Source organism: Nelumbo lutea, chromosome 1 (assembly GCF_056320005.1).
Source record: "Nelumbo lutea isolate HS-2025 chromosome 1, American lotus-T2T, whole genome shotgun sequence".
Taxonomy (NCBI): Eukaryota; Viridiplantae; Streptophyta; class Magnoliopsida; order Proteales; family Nelumbonaceae; genus Nelumbo; species Nelumbo lutea.
The window spans coordinates 175,874,448-175,900,627 of record NC_142684.1 but is presented as its reverse complement, the minus strand read 5'-3'; the positions used below and the strand labels follow the sequence as shown (position 1 = coordinate 175,900,627).

Here is a 26,180-nt window from a genome sequence, read left to right as displayed (position 1 = left end):
ATATACTTATGTATATTATATATTTTTTATATATTATAAATTAATAAAAATGCATTATATATATAATTTTTTATTATATATTTATATATATTTTTATAATATATATTATAAAAATTAAAAAACCGAAAAATCGACAAACCAAACTAACAGTTAATCAACTGGTTTCGATTCGATTTCGGTTATCAATTTTCCAAAAACCAATAGGACCGGTTCGATCCTAAAAAAAGCCTCACAATTCGGTTAACCGAACCATGAACACCCCTAGTTGAAAGGTCTCATTTACCCAAGTAAATTTAACAAAAAAGAACATGGGTAAATACACTTACCCTGGTAAGTATATTTACATGGGTAAGTGGCCTCTTTATAAATGAACAAGGCCCAAAAGATGCCCAGGAGATATAGAGGGAAACACATCCAAAAAGGACAACATTGAAAATTAAGGGAAATTTTCACTTAAGTAGGCTGAACTTTAGGGGTAGTGTCAAGTTAGTATCCGAACTTTCAAACATGTCACTGCAGTACCTAAACTTTCAAAAAATGTCAAGTTGGTCCAAAATCGTCAATGAACATTAAGCATCATGTAAAAAGACAAAAATGCCCTTCACAACTTCACCTATCATCTAATTTTCTTATGATTGGTATTCGAGATTAGCAACCGCCTCCGATATCAAGCTGGTTATGACAAGCTCTCGAAGTGTAGTTGCAACAGATGACTCGGACAATTGCATGCGCTACTGAGTTTTGTTTTGAACTTTTGATTTCCTCTATTTGTTTGCTCCCCCAATTCTGATTCCTATTAAAATGGCTTAGAAAATTTTAATTCAATGAAAATAACTGAATTGTGTGCTTGACCAATCCGTATAGATATTAACTTGGCTCCATAGAATAGGAGCAAGCTGGAAATAGATGCAAGACCGAGTCTGATTAAAGAGATTAGGAAAGCTGGCAATAAATGCTTGACCAATCATCCAAGAAGATGATGAGAGCAATTTTCACACTTTGAAGCAAGAATAAAGAATATATATTCTGAAACAAAGAAACCTCATGCTCTCATGGCAGCCAATTCAAGCACCTCAATCGATAATCAGTGTCTTCAGCAACTGTAGTTCCGATAGAACCATCACATTGATCATACGAAATTTTAACCACAAGCCACATATTCAAGATTGTAAACAAGAGATAAATGACATTTAATATTATAGTAAATAAAAAACAAAATGTTTTCTTCTTGGCTTCATGCTCAAACCATATTAATAGCCTTCAATAAAAAGATGAGTTGCAAAACAATGTCTCCAGAAAAACAAAAAGGTTGGATAACGGGCTCAATGCAAAACCACGATCTCTAGAATGGAATTGATTCAAGGTCTTGAGAAGAAGCCCAAGAAAAATAGGAAAAAAAAAAGAAACGCTTTTCAAGAAACATGGTTTTCTGGATGAGAGATTAAAGAAACATAGACACCAAAGGCGTGAAGATGAGAGGATAATAAGTCTTAGATTTGTTGTCAGCAGTAAAAGGCATAAAACAGTAGTGCATTCTGGGTAGGAACATCAAGGTAGAAAACAATAAAATAATGTCTTATTTTGAAAGATTACTTTGACATTTTCAAATATTTTATGTTGCACATGTCATCAAGTGATAACTGACAGCGACTAACTTGACACTGTTATTTTTTTATGAATTTAGTAGCATGAGTTCTGTAACCTCATCCCTCAAAGTCCAAAACTATTTGATGCAACACTAGATAGTGATCCTGCAAGAAATGTTGGCATATCAGTAACGACGAAGATTGTAAAAATAATTCAAAAAATAATAAACGATAGCTGATTAGTATTATCCATTGAAATTTTGTATATTTATTTCATTATTTGTATTGAATTCTGTTTTATCTGTTCCGCCTTCATAGTCGGAGACTAAAGGCTGATGCGAAAAAAGATACAACCAGAGGGTACTGTGTCATGGTGAGGGGCCGTCGGCTTGTTGGCTTAAAAGAGAATAGTAAGTCGAGTCTCTTTCACTAAAGAAAATTCAATGGATATTGAAAATCTGTAGAAACGGAAACAGAGCAGAAGAAACATATCAACCGATCAACAACGGAACCAGGATCCAACAATCAGCGATGATCTGCCCCTCCATCAAGCATCAGACTTGCCATACCCCTGCCAAGTGATTGCTGTTAATAAAGCTTCATTATTTATTATACAGAAAATCGCGCTACACGTCAACCATCATCTAACCAACAGAGAATCAAAAATCGGTATTATCATGAAATGACAATCTTGCATCAGAGTTCCAGGCAAAAATTATCATCGTAGACAGAATATGAAGGCAATACACATGAAATGAATTAGAAATCATCATTTAAAAGAAAAGTCCTGCCAAGCCCCTGTTTTAGGCTATTAGTTCCGTTAGTCATTGCACATCCCTCTGTTTGGAGATGAACCATGGGAATGTAGGCTCTCTGCATAGTGAATACTAGTGAGCTTCGCATGCATCCCTGCTGCCACTGACCCGTAACTGGGTCTAGTGTATAGCACCCCGCCTCTAGGGAACCAAATCCACACCACCCACACCTGTCTTAATTTTATAATGGTAATTGTACATAGAAAAGGTACAACTCCGCCACTGTGAGCATCTTACACTGCTGGTCCCAAGCTCGAGTGTAAGACTTTAGCCAAACTCTTAGGGTCGTATGAGTTTCCCTTCCTTTCCCTACCTTTTCCTTCAAACCAAACACAGCCTTAGTGTAATGGGTCCTGAATTCTTCTTTTCATGCCTGTACGCTCATAATTTAAGGATATGACACTAAACAAAATGGAACATAAAATAGGATTCATGTAGCAAAACCCCATATACTTGGGATAAAACTCACATGATGAATTGTACCTAAAAGGTATAAAGTACTAAAGTTTAACCAATAATAGCTCCAGGTGAAATTGAGTGAAATACCAATTGATTGGTTATCAATTTGTTAGTTAAAATACCTTTTCAGTCCACAAGTAGAACTCATTGATCCTTTGAACCATCCCAATAAACATGGCAGGTATGGTGTTTATGATCATTTAGCTGGCCTTAACCAGGATTTATTACAACAATCAAGATGAATTCTACACCCCCTATAAAATTCTACCTGGCCTAACTCAGGAATTCAAGTACAACTCAGCTATTGCCAACAGCTCTCTGCTGTATCACTGTTTTCCATGTATCCTAACAAAGGGCCCTCCGAAATAGGAGTGACAAGAGATGAAAAAGGGTATCTGTTAGCTATGTATTCTGGTCCAATTGGGGTGGGAGACTCCTCGAGGGCTGAGATACTAGGAGCTCTTGAAGGAGTACAAACATGCATATTAAGAAATAGATCATAGAAGCTGATTCTGAAATTGTAGTGAAATGGTTAAAAGAGGACAATTCCAAGCTCTAAAACTAGAGCAATGAAAAAGAGGAAATTTAAGTGGCTGAGTAAGGACATGGAAGTTAGTTGCACATGGGTAAAGAGAAGTGCAAACTCATTGGCAGATGGTTTAGCTAGGCAAGGGGTGAAGAGAAACTCTATTTTTTAGGCTGTGTTGTAATTGATTTACGGTTTGGGTGTACATTGACATATTAGGGAGAGATTTTTTAGCTCCTTAACTATGTACTTTCTCAATCTTTAATAAAATCCACTGTTATTGATTAAAAAAAATGCATTCTAACAAAGGGTACGTTAGGCTATGTTTGTTTGCGATGTAAATCTGAACAAAATGCAAATTGTGCACCCAGTTCAGTTTTGCATCTATTTAGGCCCTGTTAATTTACAAATAAATTACTTAGGTAAATACACACACCTGGGTAAGTGTTTCCTGGGCAAATCAGTAAATGAGACACTCCAATTTAACCATGATCTTTTGCCTCACCTACTTTCCTGGGTACAGTGACCGTTTTTTCATCTATTACCATTTTACCCTGGGTAAAGTATATGACATGTAATAATAGGAGTTTAAGTCAAGAAACACTATGGATTGGAGACCAAGAGAGAACCAAATGTAACCATTTTCGGTACCTTGTTCAATAACTCATAACAAAGGAGAGATTGAGGATGTCACCCAATGAATTAGAGCAGCATGGACAAAATGGAGGGATGCATCTAGATTTTTATGTGATAGGTGAATACCACTTATAGATTATAAGGAAAATTCTATAAAACAGTTGTAGGGCCAGCATGTTGCATGGAGCCGAGTATTGGGCAGCCAAAAAATGACATGTCCGGAAAATGAATGTGGCAGAAATGCGAATGCTAAGATGGATGAGTGGAGAAACTAGAAATGATAGGGAATCGGAGTAAGGAACCCAGGAGTAGTTCCAATAAGTGATAGAATGAGAGAGAGAAAGTAGACTAAGATTTGCACACATGCATAGAAGACAACTGCACCAGTTAGAAGTGATTTATTACACATTGAAGGGGCTAAAAGATCTCAGAGTAGACCAAAAAAGACATGGATAGAAGTAGTAAGAAATGATTTAAGCACTAATAATTTAATTGTGGATATGGCTTTAAATAAAATAGATTGGCAAAACAGGATTCATGTAGTAGATCCCATTTAGTTGGGACAAGGCATGGATGATGATTATGATATAAAGTGACCACTTGTAGAGTTATTTTTGACTGAACAAAATTTGGTCTCTTTCCCTCCCTGATGGATAAGACTTTTCTAGGTAAGTGGCCAAAATACTACCCAGGAGGGAAGTTATTTTTCCATAGGGCCCACAAATGTTTGCAAACAAACATAGGAAAGTTGACAACTTTCCCACCCCAAGTTACCTGTAAACGAACAGGGCCTTAATTGCAATAATACTTTGCACTCTTATCTGCATAGTTTTCAAAGTATCAAGGCGAGGCTAGGCTATAGGGAGCACCTTGTCACCTAATTGCTTGGACATGCACCAAGGTGCCACCTACGCCAATAAAAACCACGAATCCTAGGGCAATTCCCTAGGTTTCATAGCAAGCAACAACCATCTTTCACTATTAATTGACTATAATCTTCATAAAAAATGTATAAACTTCATTCAAAACATAGAAAACAACATATTCATGAAAAAATTGAAGGGAAAAAAAAAGAAATTCATTTGATTGATAGCAGAATGTTTATGTTCTATTGATGATTGCAAGAAATTGTTGTGATTATGTCACCTCGTCAAAACAAAATCACCCATCCATGCATTCAATGGATAACTTGGTTTATTTTTTATTTTTTTGATAAATATGGATAACTTCGTTTATTCTTTGACTTACAGTATGTTTGGGTTTTTTAAGAGGTCACAAGAAAGCATTATGATTATGTGAACTCATCACTCCACATGTTAGACTACCTTCGTATTTGTTTTTGTTGATATTCCTAGTAAGGTAGTGGATCCTAGAGATAGTTTCCATTTTATCATATCATAGTGGTTATTCATATATCACTTAAAGTAGCAAAAACAAGAATGCACTCCATGGGTAATTTCATCATTCATTTGATTGATAGAATGTCTGTTTTATTGGAGATTACAAAAAAAGCATTGTGACAATGCAGACTAATCGAAATCAAATCACCTAGGCATGAACTCAGAAGGTGATTTGGTTTTAACTTTGATTATTAGCATGTTTAATTGATCAAAAAAAAATTATTAGCATGTTTATGACTTTATTGGAGGGTCATAAGAAAGTGTTGTAACCACGTAAACTCATCCAAATCAAATCACCCGAGCATGCACTTAATAGGTGATTTGGTTTTACTTTTGATTGAGAGCAAATTAATGTTACATTGGAAGGCCACAAGAAAGTATTGTGACCAATATAAACACATCACAATACATGTTAGGCTACCTTGGCATTTCTTGATTATCATAGTGAGGTAGCAGACCTTAGAGGTAGTTTCTATTTTTTCATATGTTAATGGGTGTTTTTTGTATCATTTGGCATAAAAAAAAGCCATGCACTTACTGGTGATCATGTGAACTCATAAAAACCAAATCACCCATGTATGCACTCATTTAGTGACTCGGTTTCCGAACTGATTGTGGTCGTGTTAACTCAATGCTCAACATGTTGGGCTACCATACTCATCAAAAAACATGTTAGGCCATTTATAAATTGTCATAGTAAGGTAGTAGATCCCAGAGAAAATCTCTACTTTTTTGTATGTTAGTGGGTTGTTAATGTAATTCGAGGTAGTAACAGTAGGATGGACTCACTAGAGAATTTGGTTTAGTTTGATTAATGGCATGAGAGGATCGCAAGTGTTGTAACCATGTGAACACATCAAAACCAAATCACCTAGGCAAGCACTCACCATGTGATTTGATTTTTCATTTGGTTGATAACATGTGTTTTATTGGAGGGTCAAAAGAAAGTGTTGTGACCATGTGAACTCATTGTTCCACATATTAAGCTATTTTTCTATTTCTTGATCATCCAAAGTAAGGCAGTGGACCCTAGAGGCATAGTTTTCAAGGTGTTGAGACAAGGCTAGGTGATGGGTTTCTTTTTTTTTTTTTTTGAATAAAACCCATCTTTCACTATTAATTGTTGCCTAGTCACCTAGGTGATGGTTTTTTTTTAATAAAAAACCATGAATCCTAAGGTAATTCCATAACTCCTTAGATTCCATAGTAAGCAGCAGTCATCTTTCACTATTAATTATCTATGATCTTTAATTGATCAAAAAAAAAATATCTACTATCTTTATAAAAAAAAGTCTTGTTTTTACTAGGTTACAAGATTAGCAATCAAAGAAGCATAACCTCCTGAGAAGCCAAATCCCCTTCCAGCTCCTTCCACTACCATATCCAAATACTCAACTTGAATGCCTGATATAATTTTAAAAGGGATCACAAATTGCTTCATATGTAAAAAAAAAAAAGCAACACAAGGCATCCATGAAAAGAACGGTATAGTTCAGCTTAATTTATAGTTACTTGGCATACAATCCTTGGAACATGTCAGTTTTGCTCTGCTGACACCCAATAACGAATGCCAGCATATATTGTCTTGCAATGTGACGAATGTGGACCTTTGTGATCATCATCCAAGTAATAATTCCAGGAAAATTCCCCTAGATTCTAGTATGGATTAAGCATGCCTCATGCATGAGTAACAATAAATGTAGTAGCAACAAGATATTCAACCCTCCATGGCAATGCAAGCAATCAAAGTTAAAAAGAACAATAATAGAGGACTTTATCTTGAAAGAAACCTACACCACAGTTGCAGTAATTTACTGAAATTATCTGAGAGAAGAATACAAAATAGAATGCCAAGAATTTGATTCAAGGAAATCTACCAATAAAACCTACAATTTAAATCCCTTGACTTGTTTAAAAATATTTCAATACCTTCTCAGCAACTTTATCCAACTCAATCTTCTTCTCAACCTGTCTTTGCTAGAAATCACCTCAACCTCTACCACTTGCTCCTCTAATTTTTCCTCTTTGTCTTCAATAGATTTTTCTTGATTCTTCAACACCATCATTCTTGACTTCATCCACAGAAATTTCTGACTGTACTCCTGGTCATATTTCACCTTTCAAGCATCTATAAGCAACCCTACTATATCATTTATTGCTCTTCACACCCTTCCTCTTATAAACCTTGTTCAACCTATTACATGGGCCTGCACCATAAATACCATCTTTCTGACTTTGGAAACATGAACTAAATGATATTTTTTTGATCCTTTTGGTTTTCTAGAGCAAGCAGAAGTTCCTCCTAGGCTCTACGAGATAAACAGATCTACTTGGTCCACAATTTATTCTACCCAAACATTGAACCAATTTTCTAACCAACACTTCAACAACACTATTGAATTAAAATCATCTCCATTCTCTCCAACATAATGAAATCTGTACAAGTTCCATTCCAACACTTCATAAAAGTTTCTGATTTTATCTGGAATATTCTTGTCAAACTCAAGCTCTGATCCATCAACCTCTCACTCGGAACTTAAAACTCTAATACTGAGACCACACTCCCCTAACTCCGCCCCCACTCTTTCCAAATTAAGATTAGGACATCTTACCCCTCCAACCTCATTTCTTCTTGCATCCTCTGTCATCTCATCCACTGTAGCGTGAATAGTAGTAGAGAAGATCACTTTAGATCCTTCCTTGGTCTTGCTGTCAACTCCTTTCCATTGATATCTCAAGGGCACAAAACCCCCCCCACCTAAACAAATAGGAACACAAACCACACCCAAGAGGCCCATCCCAATTTAAAAACATACTCCCCTGGCTTCAAACAATCACTCCTCTACATCCTCCAAAGCTTCATCATACACATTGCTATCTTCAATAGATTCTTCATCCAATCGTTTTTTGGATTCCCACACACGCGTATGCCCCTAAGAACAAACCCAACATTCTGCTGACTTGAACCTCCCTATCAGCAATTTTGTTTCTAAATCCACCCTTTTCTCCATCAAATCCACTTTGTCAAGCAATACAAGAGCCACCTCTTCTTTATTCCTCGTTTCTTCTCCACCTCCCAAGTCAAACAAATCACCCCTGACCAGATCTATCTTTGCTTCCTACCAGCTGCCTATCAACCAAACTTTCCATTCCCCCACCAACTGGTATAGCCTTAACCACAATTTTAAGACCTTTTCTTCTGTAAACTCTTTTGAACTTATTCATGGGACCTGGCTCAACTAGGCCATCTCCAAGTCGTGTGAAGACCTTTATAACATGAACATGGTGTGTCCTGCTCGAGCTTCTCAACTTCTTACAAAGAGCATCCTCTCCAACAGTGCCAGTTTTCTCAATCTCAGTCCTCCAACCAATGTAAACTCCAATCCTGCCTACAACCACTTCAAAAAACGGCTCAATGTTGATTATCCCCCCACATAATCCCTAGAATAAGCCCCTGGCCTAGAACTTGAAGTTACAAAAGCAAAACATACCTCAGGGCTGGACACCACATTATTGCCACGACTAGTGCAGATGCTTTGCTCCAACTCACTTCAAACACTAATGTTGAAATCATATCAACCCCAAGCATGTTTTCCGCCTTACTTGTACAGTCATCAATCTTCTTTTCGACAACACCACCGCTCGGAGAGGATTGAAAACGGGGAGAGCTCAAAGCACAGCTCGATTTCTGCCCATGCTCCACCTTGTCGGATGCACTAGACCTATCTCCAATGGGCACTGGAGCTCCAAACTCAGGATCCAGCTCCTTCCTAAAACTAGAGTTGTAAAATGGGTCATGCTGCCCGTGGTCCAGCACAGCATGATCACTGTAGCAACCAGGCCGTGTCAGGCTTAGGTTTTGAGGCCTGGGCACAGCCCACTACGGTCCATTTCGACCTAGGGGTGCAAATGGATCAGATCATGATCTGATCCGATTTGTCGGATTCGGATCACCCCCCCCCCTCATATAAATACCCTTACTCACCATCATTCTCATCACACCAATTTTCTTTAAAAGGTAAAAGGAAAGTTTTATTAAAGAAAAGAGAGAACTGAATACAACCACTTAACAGGTGCTAAGATAGCACCAATTCTCAGACTCTCTCATACTCTCATTACTCACATGCTCTCTTATACACAACCCCATACTCTCTCATAGTCTTTTTTTTATCAATAACTCTGAAAAGATTTCATTAATTAGAAAACTTTAGGATACAACAAGTTGTGAAAGAAGCCAGCTTTAGTAAGCTGTCCTCGAACAGAATTACAAATGTGCCCAAAACATGTGTTCTTTGAACCCCTTGCTTTACTAAGCTATCTGCCAAGCTGTTGGCAGATCTCCTAACCCATCCCACCTGGATTGACATGTTCCTTGACATCCATTTAAGTCTTTGGAATTCATTCTTCAATTGCCATGTCACCCCTTCCCCTTTCTGCAACCATTTTATCACAGTTTTTGAGTCTCTCTCAATGATTAGTCTATTAATACCCAACTCTTTAGCCTTCTCAACCCCATATACTGCAGCTAGAAACTCTGACCTTGCCGCATGGCCCTGCTCCACAGGACCAGAGTACAGAGAAATGATGTTTCCATTTTCATCTCTAATGGCCTGAAGGGCCTGCATTACCCACACAACTCCCACCAAAGTTCAGCTTCTTCCAGCCATCTGTTGGAGGAGACAATGCCTCAGAAAACCATTGTCTCGTAGATGATGAGGCAGCAATAAGTCCCCAAACCCTAAAAATGTTTTGGACCTTAAAAGCTCAAAATCAACATCAAGCTTTTTACCCAATTTGCCACCCTCAATGTTATTGTTTCAACTAATGCTTCCTTACATTTTTTCATTTCCTTCAAATATTCTTGCATTTCTTTCCTCCCAAAAAGTCCAAAGTAGTGCTGCTCTAGTACACATCCATAGACCTACCCCTCCTTTTAATGCCACTAATACCATCAAGGCTGAATAACCTTCCAATCTGTCAGGAGAAGACCACATGTACCCATAAAGGGAAGTAAACCAATTCCAAATAAAACAGACAAAAGGGTAAGATATTAGGTGGTGGAAAGCAGTCTCACCACTCAACTTACACAAGACACACCAATTGGGGGACAAGCACCAATTTGGTTTTTTCCTTTGAAGTACATCAAAGGTATTAATACAACCATGAAATACTTCCCAACAAAAATCACTAATTTTAAGGGGAGTGGGGGGGCACCAAATTTCTTTGACTGGGAAAGGATGAGACGAGGGAGTGACAACCAACAATTGTAGAAGGGATTTACAAGAAAACGACCCATCAGAATTAGGACCCCAAATCATAGAATCTGACCCACCTTCTCCTAAGAACACTAAATTCAGCAATCCTAACAGCTCAGACACTGCAAGAAGTTCAGACTCTCTAAGGTTCCTATTAAAGCCAAAGTTCCAATTCAACCCTGAAAGGTGAGAAGGCTGACTTTGGAAATCTGAAATAGGCCTACCCTTGAACCTGGACAGATCACAAAGAGAAAGAAATTTCTCACCCAGAGTATCCCCAATCCAAACATCCTCCCAAAATCTGATTTTACTACTAGAAGACAAGCCGTACCTGATATGATTTAGGAAGGTAGGGAGAGCATCATGGATGGCCTTCCAAGGAGAAGCCAAGGTAGCCCTACAGAGACATCCAACATCCCATCCGTTGCTCGACATGCAATGAATGCTTGCAACAACTTTGTGCCATAATTTCTCATTTTTCATTTGGAAACCTCCAAAGCCATTTGCTAACATTACCAATTCCCAAACCCCCTTCCACCTTCAATTTCACCACCTTTTTCCCACCTAACCAAATGATCCTTCATTTTTTTCCCCTGGCTCCCAAAGAAAATCCATCATGATTTTTTCAATTTTCCTCACTATCCCCTGTGGCATCCTAAACATTGGCATGTAGTAAACTGGAAGATTTGCTAAGGTAGACTTGATTAGAGTTATTCTCCCCCCTAATGAGATATAGTTCCTTTTCCACCCTGCCAAGCATTTCTCGATCCTTTCCACCACCAAAGACCAAAAACTAGCAGATCTAGGGTTGTCTCCTAGGGGTAAGCCCAAGTATTTCAACGGCCACTCTCCTTTCTCACAACCTAGGGAATATGCCAAAAACCTCACTTCATCCTCTTCGATGTTGGTTCCAACCAATAAGCTCTTTGAACAATTAATCCTCAAATTAGACATCCTCTCAAACATATTTGTCAAGGTGACGCCTAGGCAACTAGGCGATTTTTAGAAGTCACCTCGCCCAGCGCCCAGGTGTTTTTGTATTAGGCACTCACCCATATGTATTTTATACTATTTGTTTAAATGTGCATATGTATAATATAATTTTATTGGTTTGTTTTATCTTATTAGAATACACCCTATTGTATATTATCATTCTTTATTAAAGTAATTCTCTTTTACATTAAAACTACGAAAGTTTCTTTGGGTTTGAGACTTTGAGTTTTGAACCGAGAGCTGAGAAGAGAAAACGATGACTGAGAAGTTTCCATTGTTCAATCCAAGTAGTCCAAGACCTCCAAGTACGTTTTTTCCTTCTTCAAATATTTTTGGGATGAAACAGGGGCTCCGCCTCCTCCTCCTTCCTCAAATCACACCGGTACTATGCTCTCAAGACCTCCAAGTACGTTTTTTCCTTCTTCAAATATTTTTGGGATGAAACAGAGGCTCCGCCTCCTTCTCCACCCCCTCACCTAGGCAACTGAGCGCCCTGTGGTCACCTAGACTCACCTAGGTGCCTTGACAACTATGCTCTCAAAGAGATTCACAACCAATCTCAGGTTTTCCATTCCCTCCCTACTTTCTCCATCACAAAAAATGAGAATATCATCTGCAAACTTTGAGTGAGTGACCAAAACATTATCCCTCCCTACTGACCAACCCCTGAATAGCTACAAACAATTTGCTGTCAAAATCAATTTACTTAGGGCTTCAACAATCAAAGTAAATAGAAAAGGAGAAAAAGGGGTCACCCTACACTGTCCCATTAACTATCACTGAGTAGTGACTAGTTTGTAAACAGCCCTTAATCCATTTACACCACAAATTCCCAAAGCTACACCTCATAATATCAATCAAGAAGTTCCAATCCACCAAATCATAAGCTTTTTCCGAATCTAGTTTGATAGCCACTCCTTTCCTCTTTAATCCCTTTTGAGCCTCCACACATACATTGGCAATTAAGATTTGATGAATAATCTGTCTATCCTGTACAAAGGCCCCTTGAGATTGAGAAACAAGTGGGGGAATCACCTTCTTATTCCTCAAAGACAACACCTTTGCTATCACCTTGTAAATACTAGTGGCTAGACTTATTGGTGTAAAATCCCCTGGCTGGTTGGCATTGTTCTTCTTTCGGATTAGTGCTAAAAATGTAGAGCTCATACTCGAACTTATCACCCCTCTTCTATAGAATTCATTGAGCACTCTGAGCAGATCTCCTTTAATTATGTCCCAAAAGTCTTGATAGAATGCCATTGTGAAACCATCGGATCTTGGTGCTTTTGATCTATTCATAGAAAAGACTGCTTCCTTAATCTCTCCCTCTTCAAACCTTTTTTCCAAATCTTGGACTTGAGTCTCCCCCGATGTCTCCCAATCAACGCCTTCAATCCTCCACCTCTCAACTAGGGGTCTTCTATAAATAGACCTAAAATGCTTTGAGAATGCTTTAGCAATCTCGCCTTGGTCCATGATTTCATTTCCCCCACCAATAAAGAAGTAATCATGCTCTTCATTTTCCTTCCATTTGCAATGGCCTGGAAAAAATGTGTATTTCCATCACCAATCCATCTCTCTCTTGATTTTTGCTTCCAACATATTTCCTCCCTCAATAAAGTCTCCCCTAGCTCTTTCTTCAAATACCATCTCAACTCCCTTTCACCTTCACCTAAAGTTCCTTCTACCTCTTTGCTATCAATTGCCTCAATTTGAGAAATCAAAACAACTTTCTTCTCCTCCAATCTTCCAAACTCCTCCCTATTCCACTCCTTGATCTCCTTTTCAACAATTGGAATTTCTTTAGGAACTTTTGGCCTTCCCACATTGGAGATTGGTCCAAGTTATTCCACCAAAGCCTTGACTTTCTCTTTAAAATCCGGGTGAGTGAGCCACATATTTTCAAATCAAAATGGAGTTGGGCCACCATCACTGATTCTCTCAAACAAGCAAATGGGCCAATGGTCTAAGGTGATTCTAGGTAAATTTCTCCCAACTAACCCTGGCCAATGCTCTTCCCAATTGGGTGAAACTAAAAACCTATCAAGCTTGGATACAACAGGGGTTTGTTTGAAGGTTTGACCAAGTATAGCAAGATTGCCCCAAGGGAATATCTCTTATCTCAAAAGCTTCAATAAAGGAATTGAACATTCTCATATTCAATGTAGTTCTTTGCCTACCCCCAGTTGTCTCACTCACAAATCTTACTACATTGAAACCTCCCCCAAGACACCAAGGTCCTTCCCAAAGTCCCCTAATATCCCCTAGCTCCTCCCACATTTTATTCCTTTCTCTACATGAGTTTGGCCCGTAGACATTCCTAAGAACCCATTCAAATCCATCCTGCACACACTTCAACTTAATAGAAACTGAGAACCTGCCCACTAATTCTTCCAAACATTGAACTGCTTCTTCTCTCCACATTGTTATAATGCTCCCCAATGCACCCCAAGAGAGAGCAAAGCTCCAATTAATATTCCTCTCTCCCCACATGCTCCTTATCCACTTCTTTTCTACTTCCTGAATTTTGGATCCTTGGATTAGAACAAAATCCAATCTATCCTTCCTCAATAACTCTTTAATTACTCCTCTTTTTGTAGCACTTCCTAATCCCCTTACATTCCAACTAATAATCTTCATGATCACACCAAAGACTGATCCCAAACCTCATCTAGCCTATAGGCCCCCTCTCCTTCTTCCTCCCCTAGAACTAAACTCCTTATCCCCTTCCACATCACTAATGAGTTTTTCAACTTCGTTTAGCTTCCTTCTCCTCTTGCCCCCCTTTTCTTTACTTACTTTGTTTTGAAGTTTCCCTTCTTTATTTTCCACTTTCAACCCCATTTTATCAGCCAAGTCCACCACCAAGTCCCTTGTACGCTAATCTTCTTGACTTCTTTTACTCTCTCCCGTCTCCTTTTATTTCTTCCCCTTAACTAATACCCTCCCAACCTCCTCATCTCTCGATCCTTCCTAGGATTAACTCCTTTTGGTGATTTCTTTTTCCCCATCTATACCCAACCCCTTATTAGTCACTACTCCTTCCTTAGTCCTCTACATCCTTTCACACTTAACCTCAAAAACACCTACCCTTTGTCACCTATTGTCTCTCTCTCACCAACTTCACCTCCTAATCCCCTACTCCTCTCGTTTTGTTGGCAGATTCATGGGCAAATCATAGCCAAGGATGGGAGTTGAAGGATCTGTAGGACCATTAAAACACAGATTAGCATCAAAATCTAAACCAACAGAGTTGTCGAGGTAACCAGTGAAAGGTTGAGATGTAGATATAACAAGAGTTTTAGCAACAAAAGCTTCGGTACCTTGTTCTTTTAGGTGCCTCTCCATACCCCCAACATAGTTGTCAGGGCAACGCCTAGGCACCCGCCTAGGCGTGTAGGTGCTTTTTGGGCCTCGCCTTATACATATACATATATATATGTATGTGTGTATATATAACATATTATAAGTTTTGTATATTTAATAATTTTTTATATTCTAAGTCTATAATATAAACATAAACATGATGCATTGAATCATTATTTTTATTTATTTCATAAGATAATAAGTTTTTTATTAATTTCTTATCTCGTCAAGGACCTCAAGGTTTCTGATAAATAATGTTTGAAGATGAGTTCGAGAGGTATGATATTTGAAGACGAGTTCGAGGGTACCAAGTTGTACGCCTTTGAACAAGAAATGGAAATCGATCACAGAAGAAGGTATGCTTTTCGTTCTTCTTCTTCTTCTTGGAGCAAAAAACAGGGGCTCCGCCCCTTCCTCATTTTCTGTTTTGGAACAAAAACAGGGGCGGATCATTTTCTGTTTTAGAACAAAAATAGGGGCTATGCCCCTTTTCTTTTTCTTTTTCTTTTTTCAAACAAAAATAGGGGCTATGCCCCTTTTCTTTTTCTTTTTTTTTTCGAACAAAAATAGGGGCTCTGCCCCTCCTTTCTCTTCCACTTCTTCATGGAACAAAAAAATATCAATGGACTAGAACCACCTTTTCTTTTTCTCAAAACAAAAACACTCCCTATGGAACAAACAACAAGGGTCTACACCTTCGTTTCCTTTTTCTAAAAGAAAGATTCATCTTCATTGTTTTTTGAACTAAAATAGGAGCTCTGCCCCTTCTTGTCCATGATTTGTGAGGTTTTTATTTCATGTCTTCTTTCCTCTAAGACGAGAATAGGAGCACTGCCCTTCTATTACTTCTATTGCAATGGCGAAAGTAGGGGTTCTCCCCCTTTTGTTCTATATTTTATTTTTTGACATTAAGCAACACCTAGGCGACCAGGAAACTAAGCGCTCCCTTGTCGCCTAGGTTAGCCTTGGTGCCTTGAAAACTATGACCCCCAACTTCAGTTCTAATTAAATGGGAAGGCTTTGAAGGAGTATTTGACTTGGCCACCTCAATACTTATACCCCCCCGCCTAAAATATCATCTATAACCTCCCGGTTCCCCTATTGAATCACCAACTTGTCATCTTGCTCGTCTCTCACATGGAATGAGATCCTTACCCCCTTGGATACCTTTATTCCCCTCTTGACAATATCTGGTGTTAGCCGCAGATCACCATCTTTGTTTTTAGTTGAATGAGATAGGTTTCCATCAAAGAGGGAGACAATGTGAAAGCCATCATCACTCTCCTCGCTGACCTGAACTGTGTCCCCAAAACTCCCGATGCTATAATTGTCTTCAGAGGAGAAGTCGTCACTAAGTCTTCACAATCGATACTCACTTTAAATTGAGTATCCGTTTCCCTCCTTTTCCTGCTAGGATTGAAAATCCTGTATTTTACATATCCATACGATTGAGTCCTTGGGTTTCCGAAATAGTGTAAAAAGAAGTGCTTCGAATCATTGCTATTTGACTCGGACCTGTTCTAAAAAAGTCGAGGCACTTCGAATTGTTTGTTGACACGGACAAAGTCAGGGAAAACCTCCGAAATGATTTCAATATTGTACCTTGGACATAATAGTTTCGAATCGAAACTCTTTAGAAAGAAGATCTTTTGTCTCATGGTAGCTTGCTCCAATCCCCTTACGGAACTTTCACTATTAGGTTAGCGATACACTTCACATCATCTTCGTCATCATCCTTCCAATCCGCCTTAATCCTATCATAGCAAGGCTTAGGCCTATTGCAATTCATCCACTGCATCTGTGAAGATTTTGTGCATGTTCGACTGTCATGGGTCGATGGGGACGATGATAGAGCATGACTACCGTCCCCCGTCGCCTTACTAAAGCCCTTGCACGTGCCACTTAAGTCGTCACGTGGGTGGAAATTGGCTTCTGGTTCGACTTGTTGGTTCAACCTATGGCCCATCCCTTTTGACGCCATTTTTTAACACTTCCACGAAGGATGGTTTACACTTCAGGTCAACCAACTGGTGATATTCGAAAATTTTTTAATAACCCAATTTTAATGGCAAAGTGGAGCTGAGCAGCCTATTGTTCAATGGCCCACCTTCTAAAACAGAGCTGACTGAGAGCAACTAGTCTCGCATAGCTTCATTCCACCTAGCAGCCTTTTGGACATGTCACCATCATCATCTTCCTCCTTACCTTTCTCCCACAACAACGTTTCAACTTCCAGTGCAAACTAGACTCTCCACCACCGCTCGTCGAGAGGAACTCGACTAATCTTGGGACCCACTACGAATTAGAACCCTTCACCTTGATTTTTGCCACTTGAAGAGAAGACAAGTTCATTGCTACAAGCGACCCTCCACATAGTACTGCCACTTGGGAGAAAATCTCCTACTTCCATAGATTGAACGGAAGCCCAACTAGCTTTATTTGAAGAAACCCTACTTCCTCCAACTCGAGCTCATTGCAAGATGAGTTCCAATTTTGCAACAAGGCCCAACCCTCATGTGTCTATATTCTAGTTGTAACCTCAAGAGAGCGACCAAAATCCAAAATCAAGAATGCTTGTTCTATCATTAGAAGCGTCTTCATGACATCAACTAAAACTCCACTCCAGTCTACCACTTCCTCTTCGAGTCTTGTTACCTTTCTTTTTCCCTAGTCTTCCAAGGTTCCATCTATTACCATCATCGAACACACAATGGCTCCACTCACACCTTCATTCTTTTCTTTCTCCTCCTCTCCAATATGTGAGATTGCTAGGCTCTTATCCATTGCGGTTTCCTGTGTTGGCATTTCCTGTACTTAGGTAGGGATGTTCATTTTTCTTTCCAATCCCCACCTCTGCTCGAAATCATCTAGAGCTCCTGCAAACGAAATCCAATCTTGCTTCCTTTTCGCTTTTACTATACAAATACTTGCTTCTTTCTATTTCCAAGCGCCTCAGATAGCTTAATGAAGGTACCCCTATTATTACTTTTCTTCTCCACCAGGAATCTTTTTCTGCCACAAGCCAACTCTCCTTTCCATCCAGGCTTTGTGACCGCAAGGATTGTACCATCAAGAAAACCTTTGATAAATCTCTCTTTTTCTTATCAGTGAATATTCAAATTTATTAAATCAAAGTCAAAGATAGTACAACTTAGGGAGAGGCACGAGATGCTACCTCCCCTTTAAAAAGGGGAGATGGAGGAAACCATCAACCCTTTAGTTAAAGAACATAACAAAGGAAAAAGAAAATTACAATGAAGCCCAATACAATGAAACCCAAGTAGCCCCTTGTTTAGCAAGATAATCAGCCAAGGCATTAGCCGATCTACCCAACCACTGAACTCTAACTGTCATACCCCTCAATAGCCATTTAACCTTTTTAAAATATCCTTAAAGTTCCAAGTGACATTACCCGGGTCAGCCAACCATCCTACTACCACCTTGGAGTCTCCTTCAATTATTAAGTTTTGCACTCCGAGTTGATAGGCAATTTGTACCCCCTGTGCCGCAGCTAAGAGTTCAGCCCTCACAGAGTCTCCTATTCCCACCGGTCCCGAAAAAAAGGCAATGATGTTGCTACTAAATCTCTCTTATCTTCTCTGATTTTAATCGCTAATCCTCCACCGATTTCTTCCAGAAGAAATCTCTTCTTTTCCATGACCATTATCTTCCACCACTTTGTCGCCAACAGAAACCATTCCTTCGTCATCATACCCTCTCCTACAAGTAGCATCATACATGCTACCAAAATTGTCTATGTGGAGCCGAAGTGGGGAAACCTTGTTGGCTTCTCTTGGAGTGGTGCCTATTGCACTTCACTACCCTTGTTCTTTTTCTCTCATACTCTCTTTATCTCTTGCTCCCTAGTCCCTAATTCTCAACTTTATTCAAGTTTCAACAAGAAGAAGCCTTGCTCAAGTATATCAAGTTAGCAATTTGGGAGGCTTAGAAGCTTCACCAGTTAAAATCAAGTTGGGATTCCAAACCAGTGAACTGGGTAAGTTGCAATTAATTTTCATTTTTTTAGTGTTAATACTATATTTTTTTAAAAATGGTTGATTCCACTCAAAATCAACTTCCCAACATGTTCAACTTCAAGGATGTACAATCACAGTACGACAGCACTGGTATGGGTGCTAATGGTTCTATGTTTATGCTATCGAAGCCACCCCTAATACTACTACTAGGGGAAAGAAAAAGTCTAGGTTGTCTAGCCCAGTCTAGAAAATATTTACTATAGAAACTGTTAAAAGGGAAAAATAGATGTTTGCAATAAAATGTAAGAGTGATTTTAGTCATCGCAACAAGGGTGGTATGGGCCATTTGGCTAGATATATGGCCACTCACCTAAAAAATAATGATAATCAAAATCAATCACAAATTGGGTGTGGTTTTTTTGGTAACTTTCAATATTCCCAAGAAAAAATGAGACAACAATTAGCTAAATATATTATACACGTTGAACAACTGTTTGTATTAGTTGAAGACTAGGCTAGAAATATTTTTACCACAATTAGTAAATTCCCAATTTAAAAATATATATATCTAAAAATACAATTAGAGCAATGCTTTAATTTTTTTTTCATATAAACAAAATTTAATTTCAACTTTGTCAACTCTTAATTCCAAAAGTACACTTACGTTTAATGTTTAGACTTCCAAATATAACATTGGCTTTTGTTTACAAACTTTTTATAACCAATAATGATTGGGAAATTGCAGTTTGTATTAAAGTTTTTTACAATCCTTTTATGATACATCCAAGGTTCAAATTTTTTATACACCCGTGTATAGGCAGGGGCGTATCGGTACTTAAATTAGCATGCTTTTATATTTTTCTAGTTTTTTCAAATTTTGGTTTTTGGGCATATTTTTAACCATATTTTTTTATTAAAAAAGAGTGGTTCTCGAAACCCCTTCAAAAAAGGCGTATCAGGCGTACCGTATCGAAATTTTGAACCTTGGATACAACCAATGAATTTCCGGATGTTTATTACACAACTTCTTGTATTTTAGTTAATCATTTATTTATGATTATTGAATATTTTTCAAAATATAGAAGTAATTTAAATTTTTAAAATATTATTGATATAATAGAAATTAAATTTAAAAAATATTGGGAAAATATTTTTCCTCTATATTGCTTAGCTATAATATTATATCCTAGGATTAGAAAATATGGTTTAAATGTTTTACTTGAATCTTATTGCGAAATAATGAGAACTAAAATTGGAACAAAAAAATGAAATTGATAATTTATTATTTTTATATGAATCTCAATTATAAGGACATAGGAGAACTTGACAAGGTACAACCTTCACTACTAAAACATCTAGTTCTAATAGTGGAAGAGAAAAATTTTGGTCTTTAATAAATAAAAGGCAAAAATCAACTACCATTTCATCATCAATTTCATTTACAAAACTTATTTTTTATTTACAAGCTAATTTTACTAATTTAATTGATTCTCTTAATTCAAAGGAATTAAATAATTTCAATATTGTAGCCTGATGGAATGAACATGGAAAAAAATTATCCAAAGATGCCTCTCCAATTTCTTTCAAACAATCTCCAGACACCTTCTCGTTACCCAAACTCTTGATACAGCCACTTTCTATGTGTTCTACCTTGTTCTCTGAAATTGCACTTTTACCCCCTAGCCCCTCCAACTCGATGTCTCCTTCCTCCACCCAACTCTTCAACTTCTCACCATCCTCAACCTTGCAATCTTAAAGGATCACCCTAGATTCCTCATCCACAAAATTAGATTCTGCCTTGATTGAACCTAAATTTTCTCTCCGCTCAAGAAAAAAAGTTTGATCTCCCCCCTCAAGCCTCATACCACCTTAAACCAATATAAGAGGAATATGAGGTTTTGAATTTGCTACTTGCTAGCATCATAGAAAAACAGTGTATCACCTAGAAATCGTAAAAGAGGGATTTTTCAAGCCATTGGTACCAACTTCAAATCCTTCCAACGTACCTCCTTCCCCACCATATTGTTCAACCATTCCATCACAATAAGGAACAAAAGAGGTGATACCTTAAAACCTCTCAAACTAGGGAAATCCACTTTAGAAGGCACATTAGGTTGCATTTGTTTGTGGTGTAAATCCAAATTTACACCGAGGAGTTTAACAATAGTCGTCTTTTAAGAGTGTAAAAAGGCAACCAGCTTTTGGCCCCATTAACACTCCAGTGTGTTTGGTTGATTGACGTAAAATACACGTCGCAGTTTTGCTGCCGTTTGGAGAATACCCATCGATGTAGAACTCCACCTCTGTTTAAACTCCTGAAATCTATTCAGGGGAAATGGTAAAGTCTCATAAGTTTGCATAATCACAAATTCAAAGAAAGCATGAGAAGAAAATGGAAGTAGAAAACGAAAATTTTGGTTCAGTCAAAGGGCGAAAAAGAAGTGCAAAGAAGGGGGAATTGGGTTTACAGAGAGGGAGAAAGGGGAAGTTGAGAAGGACAGGATTTTGTTCGACTCACTACCAAAAGGATGAAATCGAGGGAGAACTGTGTTTAACGAAGGGCTTTCCGATGACAGAATTAGAGAACGGCTTGTTCCTGATAAATTGAAAGAGAGAGAGAGAGAGAAGCTGAGAAGGAAAAGTTAGTTCCTAGTAGATGGAAGAAGGAGAGGTAGAAGGTTATCCAATGCGAGCAAGATCGTAGACCACCTTCTACAAGGTTTTCCAATGAGGATGATTATCAGAGAAAGGTCTTCCAGGTGGGATTGTGAGAGGGACTCAAAGATTAGTTCAAGAGTCATAGATGAGGAACCAGGTTCCTACAAGCATGAACATAGCAATGGAAAGAACCACGGGAGAGAGTACTCCTCTGGAAGTTGTCTAAAACATAGAAGCAACAGCACCGGTGACAGAGATGCCACAAAGTTGAGACAAAGCAAAAAAGGAAATGGAGAAGAGAGACGTTATACGAGCGGGAGGAGTTTTACTTCATTCGGAGAAATGAAGAGGTATGTCAATTTTTTATGTATTTTTTATATTGATTATCATTGTAAAAGTCTTCCAAAATGAAGTTTTACGCGGATTTCTAGTGTTCAACTACACTCCATCCAAACAGCTGCAAAACCGGACCAAAGTGTAATATTACACCGGTCCGGTATTTACACCCCAAACAAACCCAGCCTTAATGAGAATTGGAAATCTTGATGTGGTAACACATAATCCAATTGCAACAATTCTGCACAAAATGCATCCTATACATTTACAATATAGAATATTAGAATTTCCCCTTAGCCAATTTATATTTTGCACCTCACTATCCAATACAATCATAAGAGGCCAAGTACAATCTTCAAAGCATCTTGTACTTGTCTTGACCAATTCATGGAAAAGATAGTTGGTTTTGAGCAACCTCTCCATGCCTCTTGGCAAGTTTACATTGAAGTTGAGCATCATTTATTTTGGATAAATAGATAAAAACTGATTGTAATATCAAAATGGTTAATGTTTTCAAACACTGAAACAAGACAATACTGTGTTCCATGTGAATTATGCTTAAGATGTGTACAAGCCTCAATGCATGGAGCTTAAGCCTCACAAGCATCTCTTTCTTTGGTAAATAAATGATCAATATAAAAAAATAAGGACCATTCTAGATTATATATTGTATAATTTTACCACAATAATTGTTGTAACTTGTCTTCTATAAGATGCAGGCTTATATCATTTTGTCATTGGTTATGTAAAACTAATATAATAATAGAGTGGGTGTTGTCAGGCCCAAGGTTCAAAATTTTGATATGCCCCTGTGTATCGACAGGGGTGTATCAGTACTTAAATTAACGTCGTGCTTTTAGATTTTTTTAGTTTTTTATTTTTCAAATTTTGGTTTTTGGGCATATTTTTAACCATAATTTTTATTAAAAAAAGAGTGGCTCCTGAAACCCCTTTAAAAAGGCATATCGTTAAGCCACCGACACGATACACGAATATCGGGTAATCGAGCGTATCGTATCAAAATTTTGAACCTTGGTCAGGCCCACTAAGATTCTCTCCCAAACTGTCTTCTTGATATTTGTGGAAAAACTACTAGGAAGAAGCAAGTTGCCCATAAACACACAAATAGGTAGTTAAAACACTTCATTTGAGAAAGGATTCAGGGGCCAACTTGTGAAACATTTGGAAATGTAATTTTCATTGAAGAAACAATCTTGGAAGCAGCTCAGAAGCAGTCCAAGAAGCACCACGGAATCATGGTTCCTTATGGCAATCAATTCTTACATGGTACTTCAATCAATGAAACAAGAAAAAAAAAATCATAGGTACAAAACTCCAAACAAATAATTATATTAAGTAACAAAAGCCTTTTCACTGGGATATGATTCAGGAACCAACTTGTGAAGCATTTGGAAATGTGGTTTCCATTAAACAAACAATCTCGAGAACAACTCAATAGGTACATGAATTCCAAAATAATCCAAGGAGCATGGAAACATGGCTCATCATTGGTGAGTGTGCATATGTGTATGAAAGAGAGAAAGGAGGAATAATTACGGAACCTCAAAATAAAGAGATGATAAATATTATGTGACAATAGGAACTTTGATTTTGTTTTTAAGAATTAAAATAAGCATAAATAAGAACCTTACTCTTTTACATAAAGAGAAAGGAGAAAAGGCAAGAAAATATTTAAAAAAAAAATAAAGCATTGGTGCTGATTTATTAAAGAAAAAACATGTATAACAATATTAATTAGAAATCTCGTAGACATTTAGAAATTTGTGCTACAGCACCACCTACCTTGCCTCCCTTATCCTAAGGTTCTTCTGAGCTCCGTTTCTTGCAACAATTTCTTGTTGCGGAAACTGAGGTGCAAGCACATGAGTGAAGCACATAAACAACTACAAAACCGCTTTTCTCTTTTCCTAGTCATTAGCTTCTTCACTCCCTCTTTTAGTATCAAATGTCCAAGCAGTATTAAGTATGAAAAACTTATGGGCAGCCAAGGGCCCAACAAGTCTTCAACTTACGGGCACCTGTTGGACTGTTAGACCATAAATCATACACCCAATGATACGCACTATAGGTGAAACACTTAGACATCTAAGTAAATATAAGACGACTTTAACCAGCATTGCATATAAAGCCTCAACCGTACAAAGTACCCCGTCTAATAGCAATGAACCCAACGTCGACTACATGCTACTTGGACCTGGGTACATTTTATTGAATGAAAATCGAACATCTGCGTTCTTCATTACCACAATCCTCAGAAGTAAAATTGCAAATAACAACTAAATAATAAATAAATCTATAGGAAAAAAAAAAAGTGAATTTGCAGGCATTCCCTTCAATTGCAATAAAAAAGCACAAAAACAAAGAAAAAGAAATATTAGGAGAGCATAAAACGGGAATAACTGAAATTTGCGATGTCGGTGAGAAAAGAAAGGGAACTCACTTTTTGTGCCTCCGACCTCGCTTGGGCCCCCAGGCCTCCAGCTTCGCGACAGGACAACCGCACTGAGCCCGAAACAGCAGAACTGCCCGTCCATTCGGCGGTGCCATCTTCCTCAGCTCAGATCTCAGAAACTCGTAATCTGGGTTCGACTCCGAGCCTCCTTTCCAGGGCAAATTAGCAAAGTCTTTGGACGAAGTTTTCAAGCAATCCTCCGTCTGCAACTGTAGATCATACTCTCCGGCCTTCTTCAAGCCTTTGCATCCCGGATTGTCGCATTTCCTCGACCTATTGCCGCAACAGATCTCAATAGCAACCACCGACACGATAAAGAAGAACAGAAACCCTAGAAAGTAAGTCAACGGAGACTCTCGGAAGGAAGCGGAGTGAGAGATAAATAGAGGAGGAAGGATTTGAGAGAGGGACTGGAAGATGTAAGAGAGGCAGGAGATGACGAGGAAGGCGCATGAGAATAGCACGAGAATGAGGATGAGAATGTCTAGGGTTGCAGAGGGTGAATGCTTGCAGAGGAGAGAATTAGGGTTTGAGGAGGATCTCCTGGACTTCTGAGAAGGTGATGGGGCGGGCATGGCGGTTATGGAGGAGAGAGGATGTAGCATGTTACGTTTTGGGTCTTGTTCTGCGCCTTCTCAGCTCTGTTTTATGAAATGAAAGACCAGGGAAAGGAGAACGCTGGACGCGCAAGCGCGAGTTAAGGCCAAATGTCGTAAAATCTAAGGTAGCAGCGTAGGTTAAGGTAGCAGCGATGGCACTGACTACCAACGTAAGAACTACGGGCGCCAGAAGCCCAAAGACCGAAGAGCTCAGCAGCCAAACCAGTGACTGACACCAATTTTTCTTTCTTGGCAGATGAAATACCACCCACGTGTCATACTGTACAACTGTTGGACTACTGACTCTTGCCACCTGGCAATATTAGTCCTTCCTCATATTCGGTCCAATGTGAACCCTTTCTCCGAAGTATTTATAGGGTTTTACCTTTATTTTAACAAAATACATAGGCTTCCATCATATTACACGAGCATGGATCCCCTCCCAATAGAAAAATGTTCAAGACGTTGGAAGATCTTTGTCCACCCATCTCATATGTGATGGGTCCCAATGGCGAGGGAGTGGGACTGGGATCTGTTCATAACAAAAATTGTACCAATATGGTACCAACATCATCTCTGTTCACACCTCATCAGTGAGATTCCCTATGTTTGTAATGTGTAGGTACAGATCATATTGACACGTGTTGAAACATTTTTTGTTGAATACATCTGACCTCAATGGTGAGATACTTAGTATAAAGATGCATTATTTTGAAAGAGTATTAAAACAGTTTGCTGTTGGGAGGTGGTCCCACTATACATAATAGTTGCAATGGATGAATCTACATATGCTTCCAACTCGAATGCTCCCAATATAATTGTAACAAATAGGATTAGAAATAGGGAAAATAGGTGATGCAGAAAATATATGATATGGCAAGAGTTTTGACCAATCAAAACTTATCCATAAATTTTGATAACTAACACCATGTTCCCTTATCATTTTAGTTTATTGGTCAGTTGTTTTTTGGATATTATATATTTTCTATATCATAGTCGAACCCATTTGAGACCCATCTTGCATAAGACATAATCATGTTGGAACCATTTTTGTTGGGAGAGATCCAGGCTTAATCACAACCCACTTTACTTGGGTCTTAT

The 26,180-nt window shown here is 38.3% G+C and overlaps 1 protein-coding gene across 2 annotated transcripts; it reads right to left on the bottom strand.

Annotated features, from left to right (window-relative positions):
- Positions 1–1,470: 1,470 nt before the first annotated feature.
- Positions 1,471–25,219, bottom strand: LOC148879375 (uncharacterized protein At5g19025-like). 2 transcript variants are annotated; one of them, XM_088960899.1, is made up of 3 exons: positions 24,469–25,217; positions 2,083–2,157; positions 1,471–1,751 (listed from the first exon to the last, which is right to left on the bottom strand). In XM_088960899.1, exons 1-2 carry the CDS (start codon positions 25,083–25,085, stop codon positions 2,112–2,114), a joined length of 663 nt encoding a protein of 220 aa, XP_088817025.1. In that variant the 5' UTR covers positions 25,086–25,217; the 3' UTR covers positions 1,471–1,751; positions 2,083–2,111. The 2 variants fall into 2 exon arrangements, with proteins under 2 accessions (XP_088817025.1, XP_088817026.1); XM_088960900.1 differs by lacking the exons at positions 1,471–1,751; positions 2,083–2,157 and adding an exon at positions 6,675–6,826 and having other exon boundaries at positions 24,469–25,219.
- Positions 25,220–26,180: the final 961 nt, after the last annotated feature.